At 46.2% G+C, this 19,328-nt stretch overlaps 2 protein-coding genes across 3 annotated transcripts; one reads left to right on the top strand and one right to left on the bottom strand.

The window, feature by feature from the left end:
- Window positions 1–543: 543 nt before the first annotated feature.
- SMIM7 (small integral membrane protein 7) lies at window positions 544–2,703 on the bottom strand. The gene is made up of 5 exons (XM_034070682.1): window positions 2,617–2,703; window positions 2,493–2,534; window positions 2,357–2,409; window positions 1,641–1,731; window positions 544–1,181 (listed from the first exon to the last, which is right to left on the bottom strand). Exons 1-5 carry the CDS (start codon window positions 2,640–2,642, stop codon window positions 1,166–1,168), a joined length of 228 nt encoding a protein of 75 aa, XP_033926573.1. The 5' UTR covers window positions 2,643–2,703; the 3' UTR covers window positions 544–1,165.
- Window positions 2,704–2,712: 9 nt separating this feature from the next.
- On the top strand, window positions 2,713–8,912 carry TMEM38A (transmembrane protein 38A). Of its 2 annotated transcripts, XM_031042281.2 has the most exons (7): window positions 2,775–2,906; window positions 4,387–4,465; window positions 4,834–4,990; window positions 5,525–5,709; window positions 6,315–6,402; window positions 6,502–6,619; window positions 6,926–8,912. In XM_031042281.2, exons 2-7 carry the CDS (start codon window positions 4,399–4,401, stop codon window positions 7,145–7,147), a joined length of 837 nt encoding a protein of 278 aa, XP_030898141.1. In that variant the 5' UTR covers window positions 2,775–2,906; window positions 4,387–4,398; the 3' UTR covers window positions 7,148–8,912. The 2 variants fall into 2 exon arrangements, with proteins under 2 accessions (XP_005141560.2, XP_030898141.1); XM_005141503.3 differs by lacking the exon at window positions 4,387–4,465 and having other exon boundaries at window positions 2,713–2,906.
- Window positions 8,913–19,328: the final 10,416 nt, after the last annotated feature.

Raw genomic sequence — 19,328 nt, forward strand, 5'->3', positions numbered from 1 at the left:
GCAGGGCACCCTGGGATACGCCCGACGCCGTAACGCACGGCGCGCCCCTGACGCCCCGCCGCACGCACCGCGCCTGCTCAGTGCGGCTCTGCGGGGAGCGCCTGCGCAGACGTGCGCGGTGGGCAATGGCGGCTGCGGCCGCGCTGTGGGGAGCGGACCGGTGCCGGTGCGCGTGTGCGGAGCTCAGCGGCTCCGAGGGCCGCTCTCGGCCCACGGGTGCGCCCGGAGGTAGCGAGGCGCTTCCGAGCGTGCGGAGTCCGGGCTTTGAACCGCGGCAACAGCGAACCCGACCCGGCGGGTCCTCACGGGCCTGCAGGGACAGGCCAAGGGGAATGGCTTGAACCTGCCCGAGGGGAGGCTGAGCTGAGCTCTTAGGCAGAAGCTCTTCCCTGGGAGGGTGCTGAGGCGCTGGCACACTGTTAAGTTAAATAAAACCAATACAAAAGTCGAGCCAGGATGAGGAGGTGAGTTAGTTTATCCAAAACCACCAATACAAAATAGATTTCTCCTGTAACAGAACGAACATGGCACCAAATACATAAATACCCTTAAATAAAGCAACTTTATTCAACCAAATCCAAGATAATTTCAAAATTGATGCCTTCACATTGGCTTACAGAATTAGTTTGCTATTTATCCCTTACATATTGCTTAGAAAAAAAAATCTTGACTTTGAAATTTTAATTTAAAAAGTATTTTGTTGGAAAAAACCCAAAACCAGAAGTTGAGAATCCCATTTTTTTTTTTTCAATCAGCCTTCTATATTTCTCCAGTAAACCGAACTGGAATAGTGAGGACACCAACACCTTGCTCAACCTTAAAGACTTGAGAAGCATGGTGTGCAAGTGTTACAGACAAGGGTGACATTAGGAGACACATCCACTGACCCCGCCGGGTTTCAGGACCCTCCAGTTCTCCCCCTGCACGCTTTAAGCTGAGCAAAACAACTCCAGGTTCTCTATTTCAGTGAAGTTTATCAGTGGAAGCAGACAGCACACACCATGTTACAGGAGGGGCTGGAGAGGATGCGCGCATCAGGAGCTCGCACCGATGGCCAGGCCACGGGCCAGGGCTGTGTTTGCAAAGCGTCATCTTGTACTTCATAGAAAAGTGGTTCCCAGCCAAAAGTCTCTTCCAAGTCAACAGATGGGTTCGTGGATGGTCTTCAAGATCCAAATAACCTAGCGGACGGGACAGAAAAGAAAGAGATGAGAACCAGCTACAACTGCACGGTCTATTGGGACTCAATCCTGTTGAGAGACTCTTCTCAAGGCTGATTCCATGCTATTACTTGGTGGCTTCACCTCCTCTCCTCCCGACCCCAAATGAAAACCTTCCCAAAATGCTGACCTAAATGGTGTTTCATCTAAGCTATCCACAACAAGGAGCACTGTATCTCAGGCTAAATGACTTCTATGATGCAGAGAAGGTTTTCATGCACTAGCAGAAAGCTGTGAGGTCAACCACCACCTCTCTAATGAGTGAAATAAATGAAATGTAAAGGAATTATGGAACAATAGAATGGGAGAGAGAGATCCAAACAGATATATATATACATATATATATATATATGCAAGAAAAATCCCAGCATATAGGTGTTCCTCCAAACGAATGGCACGATGCTGCATGGTGCTACTTACACAATCATACAGAACATCATGAAGATATTCCAGAGGGCAATGAAGATTCGAAAATACCTGAGACTCAGCAGGAACTCTCTGATGTTGTCACCTAAAAATCAAGAGTGACAAATACCTGAGACACTGCCAGGTCCCGTTTTCAACAGCACCTGAAAAGCATTAGCAATCCCAGCCTAAGATCAGGCAAACAAAGACCTGGAAGCTGGAAGCTTTATATCGATGATGTGTGCTCTGTTCAATGCATCCCTGTAAGGGCATGTGGCAAAAGGAACACGAAGTGATAAAACCGGGTTACACTATGAAGGAACGATTGCTCTTTGCTGGAGTTTACAGCCTTCCTGCAACTTCTGACACCAAAACCCAGAAAGGGGGCTGCCTCCAGAGCGCCTGTGCTCAACCATGCAAACAAAAATGTGTAATTTGTATATTTCCTCTCCAATCCCCAAATTGGCATCAACACCTTTGTATATAAGCATTAGCCAAGGGAAAATGTCGGCTGTTGTTTTATAAACCAGGCACCCCAGACCCCGAGGAATTCACATCCAAGGAAAACAACGTTAAACTTGGACTCCAGCGCCTCGAAAACGTTTGGATCCTGGATTCCCTTCGGGGAACGCCCGCTCCTGTACACAACCAGCCCTGGCGAGGGAGGCGGCACCGTGGGGGGGGGACGACACGACAACACCCAGGCCCCTCGCCCGCGGCCTCTCCGTTACCGGTCGTGGGTTCCCTCGACTCCTCGCCGAACCCCTCCGTGTCCCTCTTCCTCCTGCAGACAGCAAAGGCCGGTGTGAGGCAGGGTGGCAGCCCCCCCCGCCACCTCCCTCTCTTATTCCCTCCCTCTCCGCTCACAGCCTGAAGTTGAGCACGGCCCCGGCGTTCACCAGCAGCGTCCTAAGGGAGAGACAGAGACCGAGCGTCAGGAGCGGCCCCACCGGGCCCGGCCCGGCCGCGCCCGGCCCCCCGCGCCCGGTACCCGCAGAGCAGCAGGTCCCCGATCATGGCGGCAGCTCTGGCGGCGGAAGCGGAAGGGGCGGGCGCTGCCGCTCGGTGGAGGGGTGGCACCGGGGCGGAGGCTCCGCGTCCGGACACCGTCCGCCGGTGGCGGCGGGGCAGCGAGCGGCGCTCTGAGGTGGGCGGCCATGGAGCTAGCGGCGGCCCTGCCGCTCGGGGAGCTGGCGGCCGCCTTCGCGGCGCTGCCTGTGTTCCCCCTGTTCGACACCGCTTACTTCATCGTCTCCGTCCTCTACCTCAAATACGAGCCAGGTGAGGGCCGGGCCGGGGGGGGTGACACGGGGCTGTAGGTGCGCGGCGGGGGCAGCAGCAGCGCTGCTTATCTTTTGGGATAAACCTGACGTTTGGGGCATGAAGCATATCCCCCCCCCCCAAGCCGGGCCCTGGGGGTCAGGGCCTTGTGCTGCTGCTGCTGCAGAGGTGCCCCGCGTGGCTCAATCTAAAGCAGAAACCTCCAAGAACGAGTGATTTTTGAAAATCAGTCGTGCTTTTTATTTCACACTGGATTCCAGTCACGTTGAGTTATAGAAGTTCGGTCACTTCTCTGCTGCTGCCCCAGGATTCAGCGTTACGGCTGGGTCCAGTTGCTTGGCTTCTCTATTTCTGGGGCAATACCTCCTCCTATTTATATACAAGCAGGCTGTCAGTAAAGCCGTGGGGTTTTTCCACCTGCCACACCATGCCGTAATCTGAGCTTTGCTTCTGCCCTGCTGTGCCTTGCTCTTTTCCAAATGCTGTCTTCTCCATGTGTTTTTGATAGCGTGTGTGCTCTTCAGGCTGGTTTGAATGGTCTCAGTGTAACTGCCTGATGTCTGAGGAGGAAAAACCCCCAGCAACACCCTTTGGGATGGGCTTTAAATCCTCTGGTTGTGAGACCTCTGTGCTGTACGATATCCACATTCTGTTCTATTGACACTCCATGTAAACACAAGTGCTGGGTTTTCAAGGCCTGATCACTTAATGCCAGCATGAAGTCCTGAAGGGACCAGTTAACAGGCAACCCTTATGAAAATAGCTTTAACAGCTATGTAAGCCCTGTAATCCACTTGGACTGGGTAAAGCTGGGGTGTTGTTTTCACTAGATTCCTACAGTGCTTCATCCCACAGATCCTCTGCTGCAGATCAGTGTCAGGACAGTCATGTCCTGGTTCCTCCTTGGAGACAGCATGGCCATGGAGCCGAAGAAAAAAACAAGTGTTACTAAATTAAGTCTACAGGTTCCTATAGAACCAGCTTCATGTCATGGCTGTTGCAGCTGTCTTGTTTCCACTGTGTTTTCAGCTGGATCAAATATCTTTGAGGATGGAAGAGTCCAAGCAGTCATAGTTTTTAGCATATGCTGATTCACATACTGCTAATTAAGGTCAGTAATGCTGACACACCATTTTAGCATTCTTTCTTTTAATTGCCTGTTGCTGGCTTACTGAACAGTGCTTGGTATCTGAAATGGTGCAGGATGGACTCCAGAACAGTTTAAGGTGATGAAACAATCTTACACTTGATGCTCCCGAGGGACTTCCTTGGAGAAGTACAGAGCTGGCTGAAAATGGAGGAATTAAAAATCAATAGAAGGTTGTGGGAAAAGAACATAATGCACTGCCAAATAGTCACACTGGTTTAATATCTAGTTGTATTTTCAGAGGGTGTTTCCAAACTAGTACAGGAGCAGGGAAGAATCCTCAAATCCTCCTCCTTCAAATGAAGATTAAGAATTACTGTTCTATTTTTACAGGTTATCTTATGAATGAAAGAGCTGAACAGATTGCTTATGAATTCTAGAGGGCACCTAGGTCGAAGCAATGGAGAGAATGGTACTAGTATGCATCTTACTTTTAGACTATACAAAGACATTGATTTCAAGGGGAAAATTGTTCTTTCTCATTGCAGTAAGTAGCAGCAAATCCAGGAGATAAACTCTTAGTCAAATCATACACTTCCAATGACTAAGTCACTTGAAACTTCATGTGGGGGCCTGCAAGCTGCAATCACATGTATCTCTTGACAATATCTGGTACTTGCTCAGGTTTCACCAAATACACATCTTTGTATTTTATTTTACAAGCCCTTTTCTTTGACTTATGTTGTTGGAGAACATGCACCACAAGCCTCCTTGTTAGAAGGTCTTGAAGTTTCCACTTACTTGCTGAATCTACTTTCTCATTTAGCATTTGCTTCACAGGAGCTGTGGAGATGTCTCGCAAGAGCCCTTTTGCCTCCTGGCTGTGTGCTATGCTCCACTGCTTTGGAAGTTACATCCTTGCTGATCTGTTACTTGGAGAATCACCTATTGATTACTTCAGTAACAACTCCAGTGTCATCCTGGCCACAGCAGTCTGGTGAGTCTCTGCACTCCACCTCATTTATTAAGTATGCGACGCTGCTGGCTGCGTCCAAACCCATCTGTTTGTGTGACACACGTGTATAACTTTCCTTGGATTAAATGGGGAAAGAAGAGGTGGGGTGAAGGAGTCTTTGAATCTTTTGTATTCCTAGATCTAGTTTCCAGTTTCTCTGACTGACTGTCTACTGCTTCGAGAATACAAGTTGGGTCCAATCCAACCACTGGGCATTTCTATTTATGGCTGCTGCAGAAGCAGCATGCACTACAGATACCACATATAGTAGAGGAGTGGCACACCCTGGAAATCTAGGGGCATTTTATTCATCATGTTAGTGAAACGTGCACAAATTAACCACAGTTACTCCATGTTTCATTTCCCCACTGCATATGGGTTGCATGACAGAACCGGCACTTCCTTCTCCCCGACATAATTCAGGCTAACACTACAGTACACCTCATCAGTCCTCTGTGCACATCTCAAATCAGGGCAGACAAGTTGGTCCTCAAATTCTTTGTGGTTTTGTTCCAGGTATTTGATATTCTTCTGTCCCATGAACCTCTTCTACAAGTGTGTCAGCTTTCTGCCCGTGAAGCTCATCTTTGTGGCAATGAAGGAGGTGGTCAGAGTTCGCAAGATTGCAGCTGGTGTCCACCACGCTCACCACCACTACCACCACGGCTGGTTCATTATGATGGCTATTGGATGGGTCAAAGGTGAAAGATGAGATACTCTAAATGCACCCAGCCCTGTGGGGAGGGGCAGGAGAATCTGTGAGTGAGGCTGAAGGTGACCACGTCACCTAGTGCAGGCCAGCAGTTAGTGGATGTGGTCAGCTGGCTTCCATCAATCATGTTCCCTAGAACACAGGTATTTATTCATCCCTGCAGAATGGTTGTCGGCTGAGTCATCATCTAACTTTATTGGAGGCGTGGAGAACTGGAGTCACTATGAAATATGGGGGTAGAATTCAGGAATTCCTTGTTTTTCTCATGTGTTTGACTGTCTCTGACCTCACACATATCTTTTCGGGGGGGGGTTCTATCATGTTGAACAGCCCAGTCAGTTTTCCTTTAGCTTGTGTTTGGAGAAAGCATTTGAGCATCAGTAAATGCAACTGAGGCAAATGCTTTTTTCATCAGGTAACACTGTATGGCACATCCAGAAAGCATTTGCCCTGCTCTGTTGTTTTAGGCTACCTTGGGAAGAATATCATGAATCTTTTGTTCCCTTTAGGTTGTCATCCCTTGGGGATCTAGAAAGAGAGCAGAGCTGTCCTCTGCTGTGGCAGTTCTAGCTGTTCATTTTCACTATTTCACAGGTTCTGGTGTTGCTTTGATGTCTAACTTTGAGCAACTGCTCCGTGGGGTCTGGAAGCCAGAAACAAATGAAATTCTTCGTATGTCCTTGTAAGTAGGTAGCCTGTAAATTCTCTGTCAGCCAAAAAATGGCATTTAAAGAACCATTCAGGGCTGGATGCAAACCTAGACAACTTATTTCTCTTGTAGCCCTACAAAGGCTAGTCTGTATGGCACAGTCCTCTTCACTCTGCAACAGACTCACTGGCTCCCTATCTCTGAAGCCAACCTCATCTTCTTCTTCACCATGTTCATGATAGTTTGCAAGGTAAGTTAACAGCAGGCTTACTGCTAACAAATCTACAGAACTAGAGAAAGGGTACACACTTCAGCTGGAGGTGTCCACCTTCCCAAGCCACTACTGAAGGCATTGGCTGTACACATCAGGGAATTTGCTCAGGAAATTAGAGTCTAAATTCTCCATCCTATCAGAAGTAGGGGAGAAAATCCTTTGTGCTACAACTGAGTCATGTAGCAACAGGGACTTTTACCTGGTCTAAGTGGAATGCTCCTTCTTATCTTATATTTCATAGCTGATGTATGTGATCTCTGAGCATTCACTTTTGCATGGCAGGTTTTCATGACGGCAACTCACTCTCACGCCTCACCTTTTGCTCCGGTGGAAAACTTCATCTGTCCAGTTTTCTTCGGCTCTGTTTCCAGTGGACACAGCAGTCACCATCATGATCATCATGGGGCCTCCCATGAGGTTTCTCATCCTCCACCGCCTCCTGCCAAGTCAAAAGAAGAGCTAAATGAAGGCACAAGAAAACGGAAAGCCAAGAAAGCTGAATAAGGAAGCAACCACACAGTAAATAGGCCAGGAAAATTCTTCCAGAACTGAGTCTCAAAGCCACCTGTGCCCTCCTTTATCCTCCAATCCTTCTCTCTCAGACTCCAGGAGAGGTGGAAGCCAGGATACTGCCAGGCGGGTCCCTGAATTTCATTTGTTCTCCCTGTGCTGCTGCTGGTCTCTCTATTCTGATCACATTGTCAGGGATTCGTAGGTTTGGGCCAGGATGATAAGTGGGTGCCAGTTCTCAAGCTGTCAGCAGTTACGATGCAGCTTGTTCAACTGATGTAAAATCTTTCACTGTGTTTATGAATGGAGGTGACGGTTTGTGCTCCCACAACTCTTAAATCCCTTCGAGTTTTCATTGACCTTTTTAATGTCTACCAAAAGAACAAACTGTTTAGATGCAATCAATGTGGAAATTGGATTTTATACTCAATGAAATGCAACGAGTCTCACATGAGCCTGATCTAATTTTCCCTAGCTCCCACATCTGCCATATCTCCAATTAATATGACATTTCAGATGCAGTAAGGACACTGACTCTGGTGTCCTGGCCAAACTCTGTTTCTCTCACTGAATTTCCCTCTGATAATAGATAGAACATTGTCACTTTCTTACCTAAGTCTGTGTTTGCAAGAGCTTTGAAGCTGTGAAATGCGCCGAGTGTTATGTACTGGTACTATTAGTATTCTAAACTGTTATGTAGCATTGCTGCATGTTGTTAAGTGTGTCCCACCTCAAACCTGATCATACAGAACTAAGCAAGTTTCTGGTTTGTTTGTAATCCTGTGGGATACAAGAAGGGTGTGTGAGTGTAAATAAGTATTTATTACTATTTATTTATAATTGCCAGGGCACCTAATTCATGGACCTGAATGTGGCTTTTTTAAAATGGTGCATCTTTCTACAGAGAATTGGATATTTCTAAGTGTGGTCCTAAGCCCACAGCCACACACTGGTTTGTGCCTGAAGCAGTGATTTTGGTGTGCTCTTCACCCTTTATATCTACTTAGATGAAGATATAAAGGCTGAAGAAGTGGATTCCACACCAGCTGACTGAAACTGCTTTAAAGGACTGATAGCTGGAGATGCAGATTATCCCTTGTAGGTCCATTTTGGCCAAACTACTGGTTTGTGAAAACAGCTTGCACCCTCCCTTGTTCAGGGACGAACCTGTCAGTTCTGCTTAGTGAATACTGGCTTTTAGACTAGTTTTAAGCTGTTCTTATCACTCATTTTGTTCTCAGAAGCGTCATCATCCAAGGGCTGGGATCACTGCAGTGATAATAGCATGTGTAGGGACAGAGCACTGAGCTTTCAGTTAGGCAGTATGTGCCATCCCAAGCAATAAGCTTTGCTGCTGTCATTTTGCAACTGGGAATAGAAATAAGATTGAAAGGATTGAAGAAAAGCAGGTTTGAGGTTTTTTGTGTCCCTGTTAAAATGGAAATTGATGGTTAATTAAAAAATTGAATAAAAATCCATACTGAATCCAACCAGCTGGAAACCAGGACAAAGGCGAAATGATTCGATTCTCCTCTTTGATTTGTGGGGCTGGGTTTTGACAGTGCCTTAATTTTGTGAGTTTCCCTCCCCCTGTAGAAAACAGGAATTCCACCTGGCAACTCAACTGCCTGGTTCTGCTGGTCTCCTGAAACCTGATGTCTCACCGGCATGCACAAGACTAGAACTGCTTTATGAGATGTCTGATTAAGAGGAATTATGTTTTATAAAAGCTGCCAAATAATAAACCTTGTGAAGTGACTCTGATTGTCCACTGGCACTTGAGGAAACATTCTACAGGGCTCCTTTACCTGTATATACACTTCTGCCTTAAGACTGCTCCAGCCAGAATGAAATGGTAGCTTGCCATTTCCTAAAGGGATGAAGTAACTCACTTCTGTGGCACAGAGATGGGAGTGCTGAGACAAAGGTGCCACAATCTACCTGGCTCACTAAATGAGGATCTGCAAATGGCTATTTATTTTCTGAGGCTTTCACTTGCCTCCTCCCAGATCAAACTCTTTTCAAATGCTTATGAGTACTCCTTAATTGATAAAACAGTTGAGAACAGAAGTTGCATTGGAGTGTGGGACTTAAAGCTTTTGTATGACCCAACTGATGGAAAGTTCAGTGGAAGCCTCATACATACTTAAATCCACACAAAAAAAGGCATAACAATGTTCCATGTGGTTTGACCATTCTCCTCTCCAGTGTCATCACCAAATGGTGCTCAGGACCTGGACAATACATGAGCAGGCTGAGCAGAGTAGGTGTCTCAAGTGCTTGGAAAAAGCCTACAAGGTCTCAAGAGTTTCCTGCTGCGCAGAATGTTCCCAGCTCCAAATCCCACTGTAGTACAGGGCTTAGACTTCCATGGGACAGACGTCATTCCCTCCAAAGATGTTCTGATGTGATAACTTCTGATACTAACTCTAGTGAGGGGTAGCTAAATTTAGCATGGAGTTTAATCCTCAAAGAGGCCCTGGTTGCCTGATGGAAAAAGCAAAGTGTTGAACTTGATGCTCTCAGCATTTCTTGCTGACCAAAAGGTTTCCCTTTTCTGTTACATAGAGAGAGCCAAAAGCAGTGTCCACAGCTTTTCCACCATTGCAGACAGGGAAAGCTCCACAGCCCTTACTGTGTTTGTGTGAAAAAACCCAAATCCATAGGAGAAATTTACAGAAAACATTAGTTTTTCACAGTAAATTAAGTAAAAAAAAAGGAGGCCAAAGGAAAGAATTCCTATACTGAAGAGCTTATGTGAGAAAGGGCAGAGCCAACACAATCCAGTGCCAAGCTAGAGCAATCAGTGCTTGTTTTCCCCTTTTCCTATTAATGGCAGGATGTACATTCTTCCATGCTTTGTCCAGAGTAACCAAATTCTATAATCCAGATAAGCAGAAAAACTCAGAAAGGAAATGCTCCTTCCCTGGCAGTGTTTAGGGCCAGGTTGGAGAGAGCCTTGGGCAACACGGTCTAGTGTGAGGGGGCCATGCCCACAGCAGGGGGTTGGAACTGGATGATCTTAAGGTCCTTTCCATCCCAACCCATTCTATGATGCTAACATGGTTGTTACCATGGCCATCTCCTGAGCAATAGGGAACTTGTTCCTTTTAACACTGCTGCCAAACACCTGCACCTGTTCCATGGCTGTGTGATGCTTCAGAGATATAAAGCACTGGATTGGTGCTGAGAGTGTCAGTCCAAGTAGCACACAGGACACACAGAGGCATTAAAAATTGCAGCTTTATGCATTTGGCAGCAGCACATCTTCATTTGGGTCCTTTGCTGTAATTGTCTACAGTCCTTGTGCTATTCTTTAAAGGACCTAACTGGCTACTGCAGGACACAGGACAGGATTATATGGAAGGGAAGGCTGGAATAGCATGGCATGTCCTTTAAATACCCAGCTTTTTTGCTGCAGGCAAGATTTTTTCTCAAGGTATCTTGGTTCTTTGCCAAAACAATGAGAAATCGGAATACATACCTGTAAAAGATACTCTAGAAAGCTCCCAAAGGCATCTAGATTTAGTAGGAACTTCTTCCATCTCTACTAGGAAGACAAAACAATGATAAGGCAAACTATCGGCAATGGAGAAAACAGGCTGTTGATGCCAAACACTCCATGCACAGCGGGCTGATATCTGCCTCTTTAGGATGTTTTTGCCACTGGCCCCAAGGAGATGTGTGTGTCCATCTACTGTAAGGAAACCCCAGTTAAAGAGGTTTGGATGTCATCAGACATCAAGAGTGTGGTTCTTACTTCATAAACACCCGCAAAATTGCCTCCCAGCTAAGTTTAATCCTGCTCTCGTGTGGTCTGCAAAGGCAGCAGCCTGTGAGCAAGCTGCTAGGGGCTGGTGGCTCATGGAACAGGCAGACAGTGAGAAAACAAGCTCCCCCATCATGCCAGAGCCTGCTCTGAGTCACAGCTGCTCCTCACTTCACCTCTGCGATGGCATCTCTGACAAGGAGATACTGACAGTGCCAAGATCATCATTCATTAATATCTTTGGGTCTGGTCTCTCTTTTACACTTGTGCATTTGCATCTTACACATTATCCCTAGAAAAAAGTACAATTTAGAGTATTTTCTATCATGATCCGTGTCTGTTTCCTTATTGTTCCAAAAGCAAATTTGGGAAAGGAATTGTTCAGAGAGCTCCCGAATGTCACCTTTTAGGAAGAATCAGTGTCAGTAATTTCATCTTAGCTTTAGGCTACAGATAGTCACTAGGTGTGGAATGCAGGAGAACAGGTCTGATATGTTTAGAGGCTTGAGCATTTTTATAGCCAGAGGGAATCCAGAATGTCCCTGGAAAAGATTTGGTTGATTCTGTTTAGTTTGGATTTGCAAATGACACCAAGCTCCTCAGAAACCAAGCTGCTGCTTTTCCAGCTATCCCAGCCCTGGGGTGCTGGGAGATTCTGACTTTCCCCAAAAAGATCTGCTGGCTGAGGACTTCTTGTCCCACCACAAGCAAGTGCTTGAATCAGGGAGTGAGGTAATTTTCTATGCTTCATTAGTGACAAGAATTGGTGTAATCAGCAACAACGGGTGGGTGCAGTGTGAGGTGCAGAAAGCACATCAAAGATTGCAGTGCCTTGAAGAACACTCTAGAAATCCATGACTTTCGAGCCCTAACATTGGCTCAAAGCAGATTTACAATAATGTAGGCTAAACCCTAATGCAGCCTCTCCGTGATGTTTGTCTCTTAAGGTAAGGTGCTGTCTCCCTGCCTGTTTGATTTCTGATAGATTAGGATGTTGGTTAATCTCTTCTTATTTGGCTAGATGACTGGAGATTAAGCACGTATTGTCTGCAAAGGGAGCCCATAAATGCAGATTACTAAGTTTTCTTTAATTATTTCTCTGTGTGCCAATGAGATACAGAGGGGATACAGAGAGAGACAGACACCAGCCTCTTAAATCTTATTTCAGGAGAGAGAAACAGAAAAACCCCAGCAGCTGCTCTGCCTGACTGGGCTTTTCTCTGAAATGATCACTTCAGTTTCCTGTAAAAGGCAAAAAAAGCCACAGAAATAATAGATTATGGTCTCCTGTGAGAAAATGGGGAAGTAGAAAGTGGATCTGAGTGAGTGAATCTGCTTGGCTGGTAGAGCACCATCTCTGTTTTCACAGGGCATGGAGACAGCAGCATTTCTTATGGGAAAAGCTCTACTGAACATGCACAGAAACACATCTTGAAACAAACCGAGAATAGCAATGTGCTGTGAATACTGGAAAAGAGGCACTGAAAAGCTCTGTGAGCATGAGGTGGAGATGCTCATTCTGTCAGGGCCTCTGCAGAGATGTCTGCACCAGTTACCTTCTCTCCCTATGAATTCCAAGGGCATCTGGACAAAGATGCTCTTTTTCTACTTGCTCTCTGTTGAGAGCTGCAGATTCCTGCTTTGGAGCTCAACAAATGACAGCAGGGTGAGCTCTGCAGCAGCATGCACCAGCCTCCTCAGTGGGTCAGGGGTATTGTCCTGTGCTATACAACACAAAACTAGGAGCAAGCCCAAACAGCCCGTGTCACTAGAGTTCTACTGCTAGCTGGAGTATCCCTTGGGAAGCCTTTTGTTTTCATCTCTCCTTTGGATTTCTATCTACTTGGTGGGTTTTTATGATTAAATGTTTCTATCTTTCCCCATGTCTTTTGGGGACAGTACCCCAAGTACTGAACTCTTTTGGGGATGGTACCCCAAGTGCAAACATCATTACAGAGGAGGAAGTATTTATTGTTCACAGATTGAACACCTTTTAGTATAACAGTTGCATAGAAGGCAAATAGTGATGGGGCATAGGCATATTCCCTGGTATAAAGAAACCTGCTTTAAATGGCTGAGAGTACTTCAACCAAAAATGATACTAGCACCAAGAGACTTGCACGATGCTAAAATACAGAGACAATTATTTCTAAGCTAGGCAAAGCAGTAATCAAAGGGACCTCAGGTGTACAGCACCTGAGAGGGAGCACATTTAGTGCCTTAGAAAGAGACCCAAGGGATACTCCTCAAGTGACACACACTGGTTGCTATAGAGATATCCATCCTCTTCAAATACAGATGGATCGCTCCAGGTTTCACGCATCTTGGTGCAATCAACCATTTCCTACTGTTCCTCTCAAAGCAGCTGAAATTTTCCCAGGCTTTCCTTAAAAAAGGGGGAGCAAGGCAGCTTGCTTGAGAGAGGCACCACAGCCTGGTTTTGGGATGGAGGATGTGCCATGGGATTGCATTTTCACTGCCTTCTGTCATCTCCTCTCTAACCAGCAGTCTCTGCTGATGAGAGCCCAGAGAGGCTGGACATCAGCATGAGCTTCAGTCCAGACACATGCTAGGATCTCTGTGGGAAGATGGCTCCTCTTCCTTTCCAGCCCTGCAGCCTGATCCAAATCTTCATCAGCTCAGTTTTTCCAGGTAAATAAGCTGAAAAATCCTGAAGCTGCTGAATGCATCAGGCAGTCTCTCTGCTAGAGTCCACAATGCGGTGAGACTACTGTGCTTGGCTGTAAGCTCAGAGCTTCATTTAAAAGTGAAGATGCACATAACCTGCTGCAGTATAGACACCACTTTATTCTGTCACACGCAATTTGCACTTCAAACATGTCAGAGAGAGCAGAATTCTGCACTAGTTCAGGCTTTTGCAGTGAAGCCAAATCAGTCTTAGACACTACTGTGCAATAATAACTTGGTGCAGTGCCAGTCTGTACGAAGACAGCAAACTTTGAAGGCTTTCTGAAAACCCTGGGCAATACACATTGGATTCCCATCCACCACTGTAGCAGCAAGAAATATTTGTGAAGAACTTCTCTCCTTGGACAATATCCAAATACTTCCCACTTCCCCTGCCCACTGGGACACGGTTGCCAGACTGAGCTCCTAAAGCAGTAACTGGCAGTGGGTAGCAATGACTCAGATTTTCAGGAATTACAAAACTTGGTTTCCCTTTCTTCTGAAAAGCATTAATTCTGTCTCCATTTTAAATAAGAAAACACGGGCTCAATAGGCTCTGATTCCACAAAAAGTGCCTTCCAAAGAAAACACTACAGCATCTCCTCTGGTAGGATGTAAGATGATGAATACACCGTTTGTTCCAGCATTCCAACAGACAGGTCAGCATTTACACAACCAGAGCTGCAGTTTCTGGAAGGAATGCACAAGAACTGCAGACAAGCTGAAATTAGTAGGTGTGCAGTGGTAAGGGTTTTGCCTACAGCACCTGTCCAAGTTGTGGCAGACCTCATGTACTTCCAGGAATAGTTTTGGGATGCAGGATGTGCCATGGGACTGGATTTTCACTGAAAGACAAGGTTCTAAGTTAAACCCACTCTCTCCCTGAAAGGTTTGGAATTCATGTGGGCTGGTGTGTAAAGTGACATAAGGACTTACCATAACTACTGCAGCCCTGGTGAGAGCTAATTCCAGGGGTATTATGGTGAGAGTGCTTGCTCCCTGTTGGGCAGCACTGCAGACACGATAATTCCTAACCCAAGGGAGCTCTTTCCTCATCTGACACTGGCACAGACTTCATTAGGGATCACTTTTCACTTAGAACAGTCCCAAGGAAAGCTGTAGATAGAGCCATTCCCCATCCTAATTTTAGCATCCCCCCTTGTACTGCTTTATCACATGATTATGTAGTGCCATAAACGTTTACATACTTTTGGGAAGAGAATATTCCAGTTCTGAAGAAATCATAAACTCATATGATAAAAACATGTAAGGAGAAAAATGCCCTTTCTGTTCTCCCATGTCTTTTAATTATGCAGGTTTGAAAGTATCCATGAACATAAGACCTATATATCAGTGAGCAGTGCATGTGGGTGCTGGGAATGGTGTTTGTGTGCATATTTGCCCTTACTTTTCTTCCTATCTGCTTTGTCTTCTGAATTTATCTTCAATTTACATCACCTGTTGATTTAACTCAGTGAATATGTCACTTAAAAGCTATCAGAAAAATTCTTCCAGAAAGTGGCACTCTCTCTTGGAAAAAAGCACAGCAGGGGAAGAGGCCATAAACATTTCACAGACTTAACTCTGTATGAAAAGATTCCCTGTGAATAGACTTGCCTTTTATTGTGGGTATTTATCACTGCTGAGATAGCAAGCAGCATGGCTGAGTGCTCTTAAAATAGGATGGAGGATTTGCCACAGCAAGAGGCAAGAAATACATGTTTCTTGATCAATGCTGTTGTATTGCATTCTAGAACTATGCAAGCCAAAATTTTGAGATCCAGAGCTCTCATATTAGCAAATAAAACCAGAGTGTGACAAGCCAGAACAGAACCTTGAAACAAGGGTAATACAGTAACGTGGGCACAAGCCTGCAGAGATATGGAAACCTTGGAGGTAAATCAGCTCCTTTCCTGTTCTGTCCTGGCCAGAGGTCATCAAAATATGTGTGATGGAGGAAAAAGCCCCACCCAAATGCTCATAGGTTTTCTACCTGCTTAGAAGCCTCCTCAGAGTCAAAAGTATTGATTTCCTGCAACTTTTGGATAAAGTATGCTTGAGTTATATAGATTTTAATGCAGTTAGGTGGCTATTCATCCTCAAGCACCTAGACTTGAGGGTTCACATCATCCTTTTGTTTCTCTATTCAATTGTAAAACAAGTTCCATGTATGAATTGCTCTGGATATACTTCAGGGGTAGTTAAGGTAAGTAGAACCTTAAAACCTATATTTTTCTGCAGGCAATTGACTTGAGATGGGGTATTTCTGAGCTTGTAGACCCTGATCACAGAAACACACAACTCTCTCTAGAGGAAAATAAAGCCTGTCAGAAATTTTGGCTGGTTCCACCTTTGCTGTAAGTGCTACCACCCCAGTGCTTATCCAGTCCCTATGGCTAAAGTGAGACATGCAGAGCAGGCCACATATACTCAGAAGATCCATTGGAAAAGTAAAGGTGGTGCTCAAAAGCTCCTGAGCAGCTTCAGGAATCAGCTAGGTGATGGGGCTGAGATGTCAGCAACTGCTGGTAGTCCCTAGAAGACAAAAGGAGCCCTGGCACACACACAGAGTCCAGCCGTCAACACAGAGGCTCTTCAGAGCTGAATATTGTAGGTACTAACTAGCAGATATAAGAGGCAGATGGAGAAACACATAAGGCAAGAATCTCTTGTTCCATGCTTACTTCCTGCATAATACATCAATATTGCGGAGGTTTATTTCTCAGTAACTAAGGAATAAATACAATTTCCCCATGGAAAGAATCAGAAATTAAAATGCCACAGCACCCACCAGGGACACAGCAGGGTGTCACGCTGCAGACTGATGCCTCTTCTATGCTTCTGCCCTATTCAAACCCCTCCAGCCACTCCTAACCCCTGAAAGCTCCCCAGGGCACTGCCCACCTCAGCTTCCTTGAAGCACTTTGGTAAAAGCCCCCAGCAGAAACCCACACCCAGAACTTTAAGCCTTGCAGAAGGGGAGAGGAGGCTGAGACACCTGCAGAAGTGCCAGGTTGCTTCCTCAGCTTGTTTTGGCTTTAGAAAGTTGATGAACAAAGAGAATAAACACCCAGCCCCAGGGGGCATAAGTGAAGCCACAGGTAAATAAATCATCGATTAAATATTTGTGCAAGTTGTGCCTGATTGCCCTCAAGACACTTCCACCAGAGGAGAAGTGTTCTTTTCTTCGTGTCTGCTTCCCCAGAGGTAATGGGGAGGCTCTGCCAGCAGTGCCTGAGCTGGTGCAGGGTCTGTCCTCACCCTGTTCTCATGCCACTCTGTGGAATTTGGGTTCCTCAAGGGTGGGATTAGTCCTGGGGACAGATACAGCTCCAAAATACACCTAATCATCCATCTGTTACCAGTGAGATCCAAGAAACATGGTAAATAAACAGAGCAAGGAGGAGAGAACATCTGTTTCTGTAGAAATCAAGTTTTGCCCCTGAGCTTGCACAAAGGCAGGATTCCTTAAGGTCCATTTGCCTCGGTGCTCAGTCAGGCACCAGCCCCATTCGCTTTTGCTTTAACAAATGAGGATAAAGTGGGTCATTTTGTCGTCAGGACAACAAAAGCACACACTGACCTAGATATGTCTGAGGGAACCTAATCTTCCCCTGGGCACAGACCCTAGGGTTCAGTCAGTACAGGGGAGTTCCAGCTGGGGAAACACAGCATAGTAACAACCTCAAAAAGCCTCTTCCCTGTTTGTGCTGTCAAGAACAGCCTCTCCCCTTTGTGTGCATGCATCTCACTTTCAGAATCACCGAAACCAGTCAAGGCATAGCAACCAACAAGCAGGAAAAGCAGCTTGCCATAGCATGTGATGATTTAGTTCTCGAGCTGGGTATTATTCCTGCAGACCCATGCCCAGGGATCAACATCTACACCCTTAAAACTGAGATCCCTGGCACTCTGATTTCCAGAGTGCTGTCCTTGCAGGTTACAGAGTCCTCTATGGCACAACTAGCAAGGGCTTATTCCTTTATGATTGCTCTCACGCCCAAGTGTTTCCTTTGGAAGGTCACAGAAGCCAGATCTCCTCTTTGGAAAGCAGCCACAGAGAACAGCAAGCACTCAGTGGACGTGAAGGTTTTCTGCAGTACCTCTGGGACTTGGAGTTCTGTCAGCAGGAACATGAGATGTGCTATTCTAAGGTACTGAAGTGGTAAGACAGTGTCAACAGTCAATTACTGCCATGAGCTGTCACGGAGGATGCAACCGACAGGATTCCCAGGAATAAGAAAGAATACCCAAATCCTGTACACATCTGGTTAAAACAACATGCAGCAAGCTATCCTCAGCATCGAGGTCTGATTTTGATAAAACCACAGACTGCTTTGGGTTGGAAGGGACCTTCAAGCTCCTCCAGCTCCAATCCCTGCCACGGGCAGGGACCCCTTCCACTGGAGCAGCTGCTCCAAGCCCCTGTGTCCAACCTGGCCTTGAACACTGCCAGGGATGGGGCAGCCACAGCTTCTCTGGGCACCCTGTGCCAGCGCCTCAGCACCCTCCCAGGGAACAGCTTCTGCCTAAGAGCTCAGCTCAGTCTCCCCTCTCTTGGGCAGGTTCAAGCCATTCCCCTTGGCCTGTCCCTACAGGCCCTTGTCCCAAGCCCCTCCCCAGGTTTCTTGTAGCCCCTTTAAGCACTGGAAGGCTGCTGTATTTTAAAGCATCCTTACATCCAGATACACTATCAAGGTGTCAATGCTATGTCTCTTTCACCTGACAACACACCATGGACGGAGCTACTCCTTTCCACAGATGGCTTTTGTACAGTCATACTGTGTTCTCTTTCCTGCACAGCTACAGAGCACTTCACAAGCCAGGGGCTTTATTTTGTGACACCTCTCATCCTCCTTCCAGGATGACTCTTGTAAAAATCTTCATGTATCACCTCTATTCTTAAGCACTGCATAATCATTGAATATTCTAAAGCAGCTTCACTTCAACCTGCATTTGTCAGCATAACAATCTAACCTGAACCATCCACTCTCAGCCCACAGCTCTTCTGAAAGGCAGTTGCTGTGCTTGCATCTCAAAAGACACTAAGTATTTGTACACTGGGTTGCAGGATCAGTCCATTACAGTCCAAGACATTGCAAGTGGCGAGTAATTGTGAAATGCTAGCAACAATACAGAGATCTGTATGAAACAGGCATGTAGCATCCTTTGTGTTTTAAGAAGGGAAACATGCCATAGAGCAACAGAGGTGAAAACACCGAATCTAGAGGTAGCTCATCAGCACTGCAGCTTGCAACTGCAAGACTACAGAGTATTCCAGCTCACAGGTTCAAGCATCAGCACCAAGTTTAAGGGCAAAGCAAGAAAGGTTTCTGCAAGCTTCTGTTATGCAAATCCTCTATCATGGCCTAAGGAGGAACAAGCAGCACCACATGACCTGGTTTTACAGAGTTCAGGCTGTCTGATGACAAGGGAAATGACACGTTTTAAGTCCAGTTCTAGGCCACAGTAAACACTCTGTTCTGAGCTGGTTTATGGCTAGGGTTCTGCAGGTGCCTTGCTGGCTGTACAGGGTACATACACAACCACCGCCAGCACGGTGCCAACCGTTCGTTGCAGCACCAGAAGCTGGTTGTATCATTTATGAGAAGTGTCACCGTCCCAGGATCAGCCCTGCCCCGTCCAACCCACATCCATCGTGGTAAATCTAGGAAAACAGGGAAAACTCAAAGCAAGCAACAGCACAACCAAGGAAAC

Source organism: Melopsittacus undulatus, chromosome 19 (genome assembly GCF_012275295.1).
Source record: "Melopsittacus undulatus isolate bMelUnd1 chromosome 19, bMelUnd1.mat.Z, whole genome shotgun sequence".
Classification (NCBI taxonomy): domain Eukaryota; kingdom Metazoa; phylum Chordata; class Aves; order Psittaciformes; family Psittaculidae; genus Melopsittacus; species Melopsittacus undulatus.

What these genes read in the sequence shown, in the direction of transcription:
- SMIM7 (XM_034070682.1), bottom strand. Translation starts at nt 2,642, where the DNA reads ATGATCGGGGACCTGCTGCTCTGCGG. An exon ending in GGGGACCTGCTGCTCTGCGG is followed by an intron (nt 2,535 to 2,616) that starts GTACCGGGCGCG and finishes TCTCTCCCTTAG; the next exon opens with GACGCTGCTGGTGAACGCCG. An exon ending in GTCGAGGGAACCCACGACCG is followed by an intron (nt 1,732 to 2,356) that starts GTAACGGAGAGG and finishes CTTGATTTTTAG; the next exon opens with GTGACAACATCAGAGAGTTC.
- TMEM38A (XM_005141503.3), top strand. Translation starts at nt 2,783, where the DNA reads ATGGAGCTAGCGGCGGCCCTGCCGCTCGGGGAGCTGGCGGCCGCCTTC. An exon ending in CTACCTCAAATACGAGCCAG is followed by an intron (nt 2,907 to 4,833) that starts GTGAGGGCCGGG and finishes TTTGCTTCACAG; the next exon opens with GAGCTGTGGAGATGTCTCGC. An exon ending in TGTTCATGATAGTTTGCAAG is followed by an intron (nt 6,620 to 6,925) that starts GTAAGTTAACAG and finishes TTTGCATGGCAG; the next exon opens with GTTTTCATGACGGCAACTCA.